Source organism: Lycorma delicatula, chromosome 6 (genome assembly GCF_047948215.1).
Source record: "Lycorma delicatula isolate Av1 chromosome 6, ASM4794821v1, whole genome shotgun sequence".
Lineage (NCBI taxonomy): Eukaryota > Metazoa > Arthropoda > Insecta > Hemiptera > Fulgoridae > Lycorma > Lycorma delicatula.
In genome coordinates this window covers 164,767,631-164,783,066 of record NC_134460.1, presented here as the reverse complement: position 1 = coordinate 164,783,066, position 15,436 = coordinate 164,767,631, and the positions used below count along the sequence as shown (strand labels likewise).

At 32.2% G+C, this 15,436-nt stretch overlaps 1 protein-coding gene across 5 annotated transcripts in view; it reads right to left on the bottom strand.

Annotated features, from left to right (window-relative positions):
- Positions 1–961: 961 nt before the first annotated feature.
- Positions 962–15,436, bottom strand: part of Gbs-76A (Glycogen binding subunit 76A) — a 143,341-nt gene continuing 128,866 nt past the window's right edge. For all 5 annotated transcript variants that reach the window (XM_075369041.1, XM_075369040.1, XM_075369038.1 and 2 more), the window contains one exon: positions 962–12,825. In XM_075369041.1, coding sequence (XP_075225156.1) covers positions 10,807–12,810 — 2,004 coding nt within the window. In that variant the 5' untranslated portion in view covers positions 12,811–12,825 and the 3' untranslated portion in view covers positions 962–10,806. The remainder of the gene's footprint in view (positions 12,826–15,436) is intronic.

The window sequence follows — 15,436 nt, the reverse complement described above, 5'->3', positions numbered from 1 at the left end:
ATGAGATTTCTTCTAAAAAAAAGTCACATTCTTAAGAAATAATTATAACCACCTCTATCAAACCATACATCAAAACTGTTTTCATATAACTCAATACAATACTTATGCTTATGAGAAAGGGGCTTATTTTGCTTCTATTATCAATTTGGAAAAGTCTTACAACCATTTTATATTTATACTATAATAAACAGATTTTCTTTGGTAGAAACAACATTATACTGTGAATGAATTTTTAAATAGTACCGTTTATAACTTTTTTATGCTCCCCTTTAATGTTTTTTTGTTATTTGAGGTATCCCGATCTGGTCTTTGGAAATCTTCTCCAATAATAGAAGCTAACTTGGTAAGTCCCAATTTAGAGTATTCAGCCTACTAGTACTTAGCTAGTTGGGGCGAAGGTGAAGGGGCAGATCAAAAATTTTAAATGGGACAAACGGTTGTGATACCTTGTTTTAAAGGTTTTTGCAAGACAAACAAAACAGTATGAAAAAAATTAATTATAAAAATTTCTCTAATACTTCATATGACATATGAAGTATGAAATATGAATTTGCAGTATTTTCAAATACTACAAATGAATGTATTATTATATAAACCAGAATAAATGTTTAGTTATTTATGAGTGTGCTTAGTGTTTCTTAATTTTAAATGTTTAATGTTTCCATTAGATGTGGATTTCTACAGCGTGAAATAATTAATGAATTCTGCTATTTCCTCAAAAATTACTCAAGTTATATCGCAACTTATCGGTTTATAAACCCTATAAATATCTCATCGCTTGTAGAAAATAGAGTAGAATTAAATAAAATTATACAAACAAAAAATTTTTCTAGAAGAATTTGGAGATTTGGGTCTCCCCTTGTAGTAAGAAATTTTGGATGAATTTAGCTAGCAAATGTATAAAAATAAATTTTAATTTACAGATGTAAAATAGTCAGCGGTAAAAATTAAAAAATGTACACTAATTAAAAATACAATATATTTAGAGATTCTTACATTATATAAATAAATATACTTTTTAATTACAATAATAACATATATTTAACAACAAGAATATTATACAACAAAAGAAAACGGATATTAAAATTAATATTCACAATTACATATCAGGTACATACTATTATATAAATGACTACAAGTTGAGAGGTATAGGCTGATTTCATAATTTCATATATATTGTAAAACCAAGGCAGTATTTATGAAGCGCTTTAAGCCAAAATTTACAGGATAATAAAAGTTCCTTTTTCTGTTAGAAGCAATAAATTACTGGGAAATTAATTAATACTTCAGCCGGATAGAAGTATATTTGACCATTATGTTCAAACACACAAAAAAAAACTTGGTTTATGTCATATATCAGGCGTGTATGCATATTAATATGTTTCAATCACGCATCAATTAAAAAATTATAAAGCGACCATCGGCATGATCTGTGAATCATAACCGATTTACATTAATAAAAACATGTTGTTCATTAATTTTGCAACTTTCCATGTGATTAATGGATTGATCATATTCTTTATTTTAGAAAAGGAACTTATCACAACCTCAATAAATCTTGGCCTATATACCTCTCCAGTACTAACAGATTTTATAAACTGATTTACTAACATTGCACTGTATAAGTTAAATCGGCCATTAGGCTGTTCAATACATAACTTTAATTTTTTTTTTCAGTTTACATCTGCAATATCCTCAACAAAGCTTCTCTACATTTTTATGCAAATTTTATTTTATTTTTTTTTTAGTTGCCGACAACTAATATCTTCAAAATATGTTGCACGGTTGTTATAAGATGGAGCTAATTGTACTTCAGGTAGATAATGTTAGCTTAAAGGAGAGTGAACATACTGGAACAAAAATCAGCAGATATCTCATCAAGTCACTTCCTACAACTTAGCATCTGTTATTTACACAGACATGCGCGCCCGCGCTCTCTCACACACACACAGGGGTAGGATAAAGCCACTTATGTATGTTTGTATCTCCGCATCGTATGAAATCTCTCATTCGACTGCGTTTTAAACAGTTGCGTTCATTTTTCTGTTTTTCAGAACATTGTTTTTATTCAGTTTTACAGTTGAAGATGTAATGTATTAAAGAATTTTTCATGTCATATCAAATTACGAGGGAGCTACTACAAAAACTACCTTTTTGAAGCTATGATTACGTGTGAGTTATTACATTATAAAATGAATAGGAAAATCGATGCTGCCTCCGACTGTGAAATACGTGGAGTCATACGTTTTTTAAACCTTCAAAAAATTAAACCGGCTGAAATTCATAGGCGTCGATTCCTGTGTGCGGTGGTAATATAATGAATGAAAGACACGCCCGAAAATAGAGTAGAAGGTTTAGAAATAACAGAATTAATGTTCACGGCGAAGAACGTTCAGGGAGGCCCTCGATAATCACCGAGGACTTGTTGAAACGCGTCGATGATGAAATCAGAAAACACCGTCGCCCAACGATTTCCGACCTGGCCGTTCTTTTTCCTGATGTTTTAAGAGCTGTTATCGGTCGCATTGTTCATGATCATTTAGGCTTCAGAAAGGTTTGTGCACATCTTAACGGATCGTCACAAAAAAATCCGAATAGGATCTGCTATGGAATTTTTGATGCGCTACACAGAAAAATGTGACGAGTTCCTTAATTCGATCCTTACCGGCAATGAAACATGGATTTATTTTTACACACCAGAGACAAAACGGCAGTCAAGTGATTGACATCATCTTCAATCACCAACCAGACTGACAAAGGTCAAGCCACAGACATTTGGATGCAAACTGACGGTCACAGTCTTTTGGGATCGGTTTGGCATACTGCTGATTAATTTCATGCCGCGTGGAACGACTAAATGCAGAAGTCTACTGAAAAACTCCACACGTAAGTTACGGCGCGCCACTCAAGAACGGATAATGCACATCCACATGTTGCGGGTCCGACACGTGATTTACTGAGAACATTTGGATGGGTAATTTACAATCACCCACCATATAGTCCGGATTTAGCCCCTTCTGATTACCATTTGTTTGGGGAATTGAAAGAATTTTTGAGCGGTAAGAAATTCGCAGGTGACGATAAAATTAAAAATGCTGTTAATCAGCGGCTAAGTGGACTGGCGGCAGAAGAATACGACGAGGGTATATGATGCTGGTATATCGCTACGACGAATGGCATAATTCATGTGGTGGTTATATAGAGAAGTAGTATAAGGTGTGTAGTTTAAGCGAAATAAAAAAATATGTATAAAGTTTTCAGAATAAATATTTTTACAATAAAACGCTCTTTACTTTAGAGATAACCTCTCGTATTTAACTATCAGAATGTTGTTTCCGTTCTTCAAATTAATTAAAATTAAAAATACTGGAAATTATTTTACAATAAATGAAGCAAATAACATACGTTGCAAAATACTCATATTATCCCAGTTATCATTAAACGACCTTTTAAAAACGTTTAATTTATTCAAAATAAATTTAAATCTTCTTTCTTGGATTCTCATTGATTCAATTGACCCAAAAATTCAGTTAATGTAAGGAAAATCAATTAGGTTACGATTGAAGGAATTTGTATTAACTGAATTCAGAAGAAGAATTATGAAAAAAACATTAAAATGTATCATTATAATTTTTATAAAATACCTTTTATAAAAATTTCATTACTGAACAGTTTTTTTGCAGCTATGTTTTTGTGACTAAATAGCTAAAGAGAAAGAAAAATAAAAATTTAATGATTAGATGCATAGGTTAAATGGCATTTGAAACAAATATAAGAAAATTAAAATTAAAAAAAAGTAATAAGACCACAAGGGATGATATTTTTGTCCATTAACTGTAACTCTTCATGCAATTATTGTACATCTTCACAGATACTTTTTGTTGGAAGGTTTGTACTATAAGCTTATAATAAACTTCAATATTTAATTGAAAGAGTGGTAAATAATGAATTTTATTGTCGGCAATTTATTGTAATTGAATAATTATGTATAAATAAGAGATGGAGAACATAGCTTGTATAATATTACACTTATATTTGTTTGAGCTCTGGTTATTTATTTATATTTATTGTCAGTGAAACATTAAATATTTATAAGCATACTTACTAAGAAAAGACAGGAAAAGAGTTTATTAGTTACAAGAATTACCATAACATCTTTTAATCAAAATAAATCTTACAGAGAACTTAACTCTGTTATAAAATCTAGATATAATATATTAGTGGATTGACTGAATAACCTTAAAAATATCACCTCTTATTTTGCTACACGGTTAGGTTATTAGATTTCGGAATTTTACGTTAAAATTGAAATTACATTTTTTAAGCTAAAGTAAATTTTTATATTAGTATTATTATATTAAAAGCATATTCAACACATAAATATATATTCTCTTGTTCTACGGTTGATTAATTTTATATAAATCTCTAACTGAATATTTTATACTAAATGAATGGACAAAAATCTTATTGACTTTCATTTTGGTTTGACAGTATTAATTGCATTAAAAACACAAAAAAAAATCGTTGATTTTTGTTATAATGATAATGTCACAATAAAATAATTTATCACTATTTATTTTTTTTAGTGTTACATTATTTAAAACTGTTTTAGTTGTCAATTGTATTTTACAGCTCATTTGTATAGAATAGAAAGGTAAATTTGCTCAAGTGAATTAATAACATTAATTCTATTTATTTTTTCTTCTGTTTTTATTGCTTTATAAGTCTTGGGTCATAAACACCATAATTATTTTTGATAATGAGGATAAGTTACAACTTGCAATTTATATCCTAAATTAAACAAGTAAGCAATTGGGTATGAAAATCTCGCCTGCGAAATCAAAGATTATGGCTTTTAAAGGTAAACGGCCAGTGCACTTGAAAATAATCTTTAAAGGGTAGATCTTGGAACAAGTACGAGTTTTTAATTATCTTGGTTGTGATCTATCATATGACAGAAATACAGATATCGATAACAAGCTGAGTCGATTTGGGGAACAGACCAGACAGGAGACTCAGTTAAGATTCTGCAAAACAATGGCCATGCCTATTTTTACTTATGATAGTGAAATGTGGGTTTTGGGGAGTTGGGATGAGTCATGTATTCAGGCTGCTGAGATGAGGTTTTTGAGAGCGGTCAAAGGATGTACTTGAGTAGATCGAATAATGAATGAGGAGACAAGAAGTCAGCTAAATGTGATGCCATTATTGGGTATACTAAAGGAATGTCGTAAAAGATGGAGTAACCATGTGATGTGTATGCCGCTTTGTAGACTTCCTTCTCAAGTATGGTGATACAAACCGAGGGGAAGAAGAGATATAGGACATCCAAGAAAGCGATGGATGCCGGAACAGGCCAATGAGCCTAATCCATGACAGATGATGATAATGATGATGATGATGATGAAGTCTTGGGTAAACTATTTGTAGCATCTAGTTAAATAATCTATATTGAAATATTATAATTATGTACTTTGAAATGATAATAAATGAGAATCTAGAATCTAACAAATTGGTTAGAATTAGGCAGAGGAGTAAGGCAAGGCTGCTGATTATCACATCACTGTTCACCCCCTTATGTCGAGGAAATGTTGAAAGAAATATCGTATCACCATATGAAGTAAGCGTAAGTGAAAGAAAAAATAATCGTGTCAGATCTGCTGACAATCTGCTGATTGTATCTAAAGACACTCAAATATTACAAGGAATAATAAAAACAGAAGCAGGTATGAAGTAATATGGGATGGAAATAAATGTGAGAAAAACAAAAGTTATGAAGGTAAATGAAAGGGAAGGTATGGATGTTATAACAGAAGAAGGAAAAATTGAACAAGTAAAAAGATACAGACGTCTCACAACAATACTAACTAAAGACTGAAGGAGTAAAGAAGAGAATTGAGATGGTAAAGTCTTTTTTAGAAAGAAAATCCTACTCTGCAGCAGTATGGATCTGAATCTAAAGAAGAGATTGGTAAAATGCTGTGTTTGGAGTACAATTTTTTACAGTAGTGAAACAATGACAGTGGAGAAAAAGGAAAAAGATAAGATTTTGAATTTTGAGATGTGGGTTTGGAGGAGAATAGAGAAGATGAAATGTGTGGACAAAGTAACGTAGAAGTATTAAGAAGAATAAGTGAAGATAGAACAATATTGGGAACTATCAGGAGGAAAGAAAACAGGATCGGGTTTTAATTAGGGGAAAAGGAATAATAAATATAATTTTGAAGGTGAAAAAAGAAAAGGAAGGAAGAAACTGAAGTTAATAAATGACATAAAGGGTTATGAAGGTTATGATGAGACAAAAATAAAAGCATGGGACAGAAACAGTTGGAGACAACAGTGGTACCAGTGACCTACCAACAGGCGGAATACCATATCATGATAAGTTTGAAATGTAGATGCGTATGAAACAAGCCAACACATGTGTGTTGGCTTTTTCATACGCATCTACATAATGTACTTATATTTTCTGGAAATTTCTAAAACTTTTTTAATGGTTTTTATACTAAGAAGGTCTTGAAATATCGACATTTACAAAAACCCTAATATTCAAAATTTTGGCCAATTGCTAACCTTTTCTATGTAGCTTTGCTCCTGCAGCAGCAATGAAACTATAGCCAGGAAAATAATAATTTGATTAAATATTTAAGAATGAAATGAAAAACAATTTTGCTTTATAACTGTGTGAAATTGTGCTTTCAAAAGAATTTTTTAAAGTTATCATTTTGCTCTTTCATCAATGATTATATGAGCGGTGTTTAATTAATCTACCCATCTTGAAGTAGCCCTTAAGTATAAAATTAAATTTCACATTTGATATGTTTGTTAATTTTTTAGTACCTTACATTCTATCATCATAAATGATAGTGTTAAATTTATTATAGTTGTAAAAAACTGAAAAGAAAATAATAGTGATAGCTACCGATTACATAGTATATTTCATTTAGTTAAAGATATTTATTGAACATTCAGTTAATAGATTATTAATGCGTTCGATGAAAAAATTGTTAAAAGTTTATAGAGGTGAGGTGTTAGTAAAATATTTGAATATAAATTAAAAAAATAGTTCCTGCAAAAAAAATCAGAGATACTTTGTTGAGGCCTCAAGTCCAGAGTAATCTGTTAAAGAAAACTAGAGAAGAAGCTAATGTATAATACACGTTCAGAATTCTTAATTATTAAAAAATTAAATATATAATTTATCTGAATATTATTATAAATACATAATTTATCTGATAAATTACAAACTATTTTTTTACATTAATTTTGGCTTATCTCTTTCTACAATTAAAAAAGTAAATGGTTAATAAATTAATATAAAATATACTTTAAAAAAGTGTTTAATTTCTGTTTTAATGGCACATTAATTTTTAAGACAGGATAATCAATTAACTAAAAAAATTAAAAATAAATAAGATAAACATAGTATTTAATTTTACTTAGCCTGAAATAATAGAGTGCTGTACATTTACCGTATAATAATCGGTTTACTTGTAAATTAATGTAACGTATTTTAAATATTTATATTTAATCATAAGCGCTGATCTCAATTAATGATGATCCTTTTGAGAGAGATAAATAAAACTTTTTTTTCATTGTTACTGAAAACAGTTACTTAAATAATACAGTTAGTTTTCGAGTTATGAACTTAACTTATAAACATAGCTTTTACAGATTAACTCAGGAAGAGTATATGTTAGACAATGAATGAAGTTCTCCTTGTATTAAACAAACATGCAATTCGATAAATTTAAACTTTTAAGTAGTGCAATTTCGTTCTGTGAACGCTAATATAGTTAGCATATCTGCTTCATGATGCAATTCAGCAATCGCTCTGCATTGTGTTCAGTCAGTTTCTTATTTATACAGATTTAAGTGTTACAAATTATTAAATAAAGCCAATTAAGAAGTGGAAAACAGATTTAAGAACTTTATTTTGATTCAACTAAATGCGTTGGTCTATATGAGATTGTTTTATCTCTAATAAATAATGATAATAATAACAGTATAGTAAAACTTCAGTTAAACAAGGAACTGGATCATTCACTGTAGTATTTAATTTATATAAAAACATTATTGATATGTGATTTCATTTCTACTTCTAAAACTTATGTTATATGTTTTATCTTTTGGTGACAATACATTTTGAGAGTAAGATGGTATATGTTTGGCATATATATGTTTGGCAGACTATTCTGCTTAGAAGTATTCTTAATAATGTTTTACTATTCAATCTGGTTTACAGTTTTCTTTTTTCTTTTTTTTTTTGCTTCTTTTTTTACATCAGTAGAGAAAGGTTGTAATTAGTATAAAAAAAAGAATTGGGAATTTGAAAAAATGAAAATTTAAGAACGATTATTATTGAATAACAATGTAAATGATGTTATCTGTTTATGATTAGAGACAGAGAAGATAAAATAAGACAAAATATATTTCTAAGTAGCCTTCTTTCTGGTTCATGTTTAGCAGAAAGAAATTCTATCAAGAAAAATTTCAGAAAAGTGTTTCATGTATTTTTTTTTTAACTACATTGAACATGGTTTTGCTTGTATTTTTAAAGAGGTAGATGACAATGAATGTAATGAATGATAAGTGAAAAAATACTAGTCTCCTGCCAGGGATCAAATCCAAACCAAATGATAGAAGCCAATATACTAACCACTATACTATTTCCTGGCCTATATTTTTACGGTCATGAAGGCTCATTAAAGAGATATCAGATGATTTCACACTGTATAATTGGTGTTATACTACACTGGATTCTCTATAATTTGTTAAAATTAAATCTAGAATGGGCTTTTTTTCTGAATCATATTCTCAAAGCAATATGTGGATAATAGTCTGCATAAATAAAGACAAGACATTCACTTTAATACAGGATTCATTTATAAAAAAAAATATAATTTACATTTTGATATGTTTCTGTTGATAAACTGAAATAAATACTTAAGAAGCATTTATTAAAATAAGATAATTTAATTTATTACTTTAAAAAAATATTTTTGAGAAAACTGAATAATCGCTTCCTTCAAATAAAGAAAACACTCTACTCGTTTTCAACCATACATTGAGAACAGTGAGTGATTTTCAAAATTATAGTATCCATCCATAATGCTTTAACCAGCTGTAAAATAATTTTAAGCATGTTAAGCAGGAAAACAAGTCTTTATTGTAAAATTTGACGTTTATTAAACAAATAAAAAAGAAAAAAGAGATCAATCGGGAAGAGGAAAACACAATCCAGTCCTGTTACACCAAAGTAATACAAGCAGTTTATACCTTTTCTACAGCACAAAAGAGATTTTTTCTTACCTGCAAAATGTTAATAAATGTGGACTTTGACAAAAATTCATTCTTAAGTTCATAACTCTGTAACCACCTATATTTTAACAATATATTAAAATATTATTCTCTTATTTTTCATAGTAACTATTTATTTTGAAAAGCACCCAATGATGAAATTGGACTGTTTCATTTGACAAAGTTAAATGCAAGGTGAAGTCTCAAATACTTAGAAATACCACTTATTTTATGACTGCACAGTTTTCTTTCATTTTTTGGTAAAGAACAGATTAATTTTTATCTTAATTAATTGGTTTTGTGCTGTATTAAAACATTATAATAATAAATAAACAGTTTTATCATCTTTGTTGTTCCATTTACACAAGTAAATAATGGTAAAATGTATTATGTAGATTTGTTAATAAATTATTTACATGCATGTATCTTACAGCAAGATGATTATATGAACTTTAGAATATGTTTAATAATGCAATTACAAAATATAAAATAATAGGTAAATCTTAATTTTTTTCTTTTTGCCGAAAAATTCGCAAACCACCTATGTTAATTTTGAAATACACAATATTTTTTGTTCTGTTGACATAACATAAATAATACGTATCAAACATGTCAGTTAAATAAACTTAAAGTAGTTTAATTCAAAATTATTGGATGCATAAATAAATATTCTAAACTACATAAAAAAGAAAATTCTGTATCTCTACTTTAAATCTCTAATTGTTTCTATTTCTTTTAATTTATTATATATTTTTTATTTAATCTAGGTACAGCATTATAGAGTATTGTAAACCAATTTTGAAGTAATAATAGTAATGACCGACAAACCAATAAACCAATAATTAAGAGGTTTGTCAGTCCATGATTTCAAGGATTGTCAGTACATTATTTTGAAATTGAAGACAAAGTAAAATTTGTTTATATTAGATAATTATTTGTTATTATTAAAGGCTTAGATTCTACTTTCAATTAGCCTTTGTTGAAGATAGGCTTAGATAAGTGATTAAAATTTGAATTTTGATTTTACTATTATCTATTTATTTTGATAAACATCTATATAACTTAGAAAATCCTGAGTTCATCCAATTTCCTTGCTTTACTCTAAAAAACACTATTTTTTTTAAATTTTGAATTTCATTTTATTATAAGGTATTTATAATAGTTTTTTTGATTAAAACATATATTTACAGTATATACAATACATAAAATCAAATTAAGTTTTTTAACTAATTAAAAAGTTAAGTACATAAACAGTGAAAGGTATGATTACACTTCATAAAAATTACTAAAATTTATTGATAAATTTATGTAATTCGTCATTCCATTTTTTTTTAACATGTAGTATATGTAATCAAGAATAATTTTTATTTTTATTTTAAATTGTTAAAAAACTTACAATACCATGTCTTCTACAGTCTAAGCAGTCATTATGTCTTTGGTTAAACTGATCTATTATTCCTTATGTACACCATATCAAAAATTACATTGACATTGGTAATTTTTAATTTAATAGAAAGATGCTGCCCATGTTTCAACTGGTGGTACATATGAAGATGAATATGGTCCAAATTTTATTTGACCTTCTGGTATACACTGGAAGGTATAATTTGCGCCATAATTATTATCCCAGTATTGTGAACCTCTTGCGTGATATCTAACTGCAAATTCTAGTCTTTGTCCGATGTTCAGCATATGAGCATATAATACAAACATGAATTTATCAGAAAATCCATCACAAGAATCTGGTATATATTTACCTTGTAAATCAGCAAAACTCTTCCAATTATCGATCGAATATCTAATATATACACTTTTATGAAAGTCTATATTTTTAACTCTAACAAATCCTGTTATTACAAAAAGTGATGTATCTGAAACGATAGCTTTTTCTAAACACACAAAATTATCTCTTACGCGATCAAAAAAATCTGGTCTACTTGATGGTTGCTGAAAAAGCGGTACAATGGTTCTTTGGAGTTTATTAGATGCTGATGGCAACGTATGTGATTTCTGAGTTAAATAATCTAAAGGCGATGGATTAACAGGTGGTGAAGATGACAAGTCGACATTTTTAAGATCAGTGTATGCTGATTTAGGTATCTTTGGTATTTCATCTAGAAATGTCCTTACATCAGCTAAATCTAGACCTAATACATCAGCAAAACGTACAATTTTTTTATTGCTAGGAGTTCCTGGCGGTGTCTTTCCAGTCTTTAATGAAGAACTTCGTCTAAACCTAGCTCGTTTACTCTCAATAGTTTCTTCTTCCCTTTCGGCTTCTTTGTTACTTTCATCTATATTTTCGATAGTTTCATTGCAATCTGCAACTTCAGTAGAGTCATGCTTTATTACAATCTTTTCTTGTGATTTTGAAAAAACCACATCGACTAATCTACATAGAGCATCTTCAGAAAACTGTTCAGTAGTATTAGTATTTTTTCTTTGATAACTATTATCTTGTTTATCGTCTTCCATTGTACAGTGTCCATTTTCTAGTATAACATCATGGATATTATTCTTCAAAAGCACAGGTTGTCCTTCTCCATCCAGTGAAGTGCAAGCATCCTGTACTGTCATCATTAATTCTGTACTTGAATTTTTTATTGAAGTGTTTGAATTATTGTTGTTTGTTGTGGAATTGCTGTTTACATCTACTGGAGTAGATTCAACATCATCCTTATTACTAATACAAGAACAGCATTCATTTAAGTCGTCTTTTACTTTATTTTCCTTAAAAATTTTACCGTTTATACTAAGCGCTGTATGATTTTGGTCTGTTTCTTCTACATCACTTTCTAGCCTATTATTTATATGATCTACAATATTTTTTTGTCGATTGTTTTCATTAACTGCTTTCAATGAGTCGATATTATTTAAATTATTAACATCGTTTGACTGTCCTTTCTTATTATAATGTGAATTAAATTGCTCACTCGGTGACTGAATTGAATTAAGCAATCCGTTTTGATTAGAGGAACATGAATAACTATTTTTTATACTATCGATCATAGAAGGCACTGAAATATCATTAAGAGTTTGACTTGTTGAACACTGTGAACATAATGAACATTCTCTGTCAGGATTAGTAATACAAACACAAGTTGTAACTACACTTATATTTTTACAATTACTTAAAGGTTCAGATCGACAATATTGCTGCAAACAACCGCAATCGATCTTATCATTTTCATGCAAAGAAAGTTCATTATGATTTAAAAAATTAGTTGATGAACTCGGGTAAGTACTGACCGCATTTTTAACATTGATGAATTCTGGAAAACTTGTATCAGTTGCTTCTTCTGCTGGGCTTCCTGAATAACTATCCAAATCATAATAAATATCATTATCAGAAGAGGAACTAAGTTGATCTCCATTCCAGCTCGTGTCTTCAAGTCCATCTCTCTCGCTTTCACCGCTTAATGTACGTAGACGGTTCTGAAGTTGCCTCGCAAATGTTTCTCTTCGACTTTTTTGAAGCAGCGAATCTACACTACATTGTTCAGTAGTCATCTGAGAAATTTAAATCTGTAAAGATAAAGAGAAAAGTAATTAATTTATAAATCTGTATAAAACCAAAAAATAAAATAGATTAAGATATAAACAAAATATTTGACTGAAATAAAAAACCAAATTTTAGTTGATATCGACTAAATTATACCAACACCTAAATAAATAAATACTTTATTCAGCTCATAATGTAGTTATACACTATTCAGATCACATCAGAAATGCTAAGTTTACTACTATATAAATAGATAATAAAAAGGAACTGCTCCAACATTTTCTTGAATGGGTCAAGGGAAATAATGGAAAACTGTGATCAAAGCAGTATTATGAAGTATAAAACGGTAAATAAAAAAAATGAATGGTTATATTAACATATAAAATTATTATTTTATAAAATAATGTTGTAAGTAAAGATGAATAAAAATTTTACTTTTTATTTTTGACTCTCCAGTCATTCACTTTACCACACAAATATTTCACAAAACATTCATAATAATAATAATTAAAAAAAAATTTTTTTTTTGAGGAGTGAGGTGGAAATGCATTTACGCACGGAGTGTCGGGCTCCCACTGATGGTATTATCCAATCACTATCAGCAGACTACCGACTAAAACCACCCCACTTTCTACCAGGACTCGACCCGGAACCGTTTAACACATTACTTCCGGTCGAGTCCTCCTATACTAGCCTGATTAGGTGCTAATTTTCAGGATTATCCAGGTCAACTTTTTTCGCCCTGAGAATGTTGCCGACGAATCGGGCAACACTTTCCCAGCTGCTCAGGTCACGGAGCATCATCGCAACCACGTTGTGGGGACTCGGTGCTCCGTGATCCGCCTCTAGTGTCCCTCGATCTGCCACCCACCGAGCACATTTGAAAAAGGTGTGCTCAGCGTCGTCCCGTACTCCGGGGCAATACAGGCAGTCGGGGGACGGCGCTTTCCCTATGACATGGAGTAAGCGCGGAAGTACCCGTGACCCGTTAAAAATTGGGTCATGTAATACTCCACTTCTCCATGCCGACGCTCCGTCCACGGTCTGATCAGAGGGATAAGCCTTGCGGTCCATCGTCCTCTGGTCTCGTGGTCCCAGGTCTCTTGCCATGCGAGGAACGTGCCAGTGCGTTCCTCGTTGGCAATGGTCACCGGGTCTTCGCCTGCCCATCGACCCCTGTAGATCACCTGGCGCTCCTTTGCTAAAGTAGCAATGGGTATGACGCCGGCGACCACAAGTACTGCAGGCTCGGAGACCGTCGGATACGCGGAAGCGACTCGCAAGGCTGCGGTGCGTTGCACCTGCGCGAGCCGCTTCCGGTTTCTCGCAACTCTTAATGCCTGGGCCCACACTTCCGACCCGTATAACAGGATGGAATGCACCGTGGACATCAGCAATCGCCGTCTGCTGGCCTTCGGTCCGCCGACATTCGCCATAAGCCGGCTGAGAGCAGTTACGGCTCTCGCAGCTTTGTCGGCGGCTGTACGAAGCTGCTCAGCAAAGCTGAGTTTCCGGTCGATCATCATACCGAGGTACTTTGCGGCCGACTTGGTCTCGACAACCTCTACCCCGACCCGCAGGGAGAGAAGGGTGTCGATACGTTTCTTCGTGAGAACTACGATCTCCGTTTTGCTGAGGGCTAGAGACAATCCATGATCGTCCAGCCAGGCACCGACTCTGTGCACGGCTCGACTGAGCCTCAGTTGGGCGCGCTCCACGTCGCGGTCTGCGACAAGTAGCGCAACGTCGTCAGCGTACCCAATCAACGCAAATTCTTCAGGCATCTCCAGCCTCAGCAAGCCATCGTAGACGGCGTTGGAAAGGTCGGGGCCGAGAATCAACCCCTGCGCTGCCCCTGACGTGATCATAGTCCTACGCCAGCCTGCTGCTGTCTCGTAAATGAGACCGCGCTTCCTCATTAACCTGTACCTCAAGCTGGTCGCCGGCCATGATCTGTTTAACGTCTTCGTTATAATAGGGATCTAGCCTGGCCTTCAGATATTAGTACGGCGTGCCAGACCGCCCATGAACGGAAAGCGTTCGTTGCGGCTGGGGCTGATTATATAGCCGGGGTTCAGGAAAAACGACGCAAGCGCGTCAAAAAAGTAATTTTTTCCAGAATTTGGCGGACCCAGAATATAGACCGTGTTGCAATTATTCATATTTTTATTGCACACACGGTACAAGGTGTTTAGGAACAATTTAGTCCGGCTGACGTCACAGTCAAACTGGAACACCAGAAGGCCGACAAGGGAGTAAATGCTGTTGACAGCGTCGTAATACATGGTGTCGTACTCGGCCTTGGTTTGGGCGTTGAACAGAGGCGGATTGTCGTTGTAGTGTTGCATGAAATCCAACACGTCGAAATTGTTGTATATATGCTTTACCTTACCCAGAGCCAACTTCACTATCTTGTCGGAATCGTCTAGCTCCTCTGTTACGGTCGAATCTAACCAAAAAGAGGTGGACAACAAACGTTCCGGCAGGGACATGGAGTACTTAACTATGAATGAAACCAGCTCTCCAAGAGCTATTCTTTTCGGTTTTCGTTTTCGAGCCGGTCTATTCCTTCCATCACCGTGTTGAGGAACAGCGACATCATCCGGCTCCCCTCCACCAGGGCCACCTTCCCGC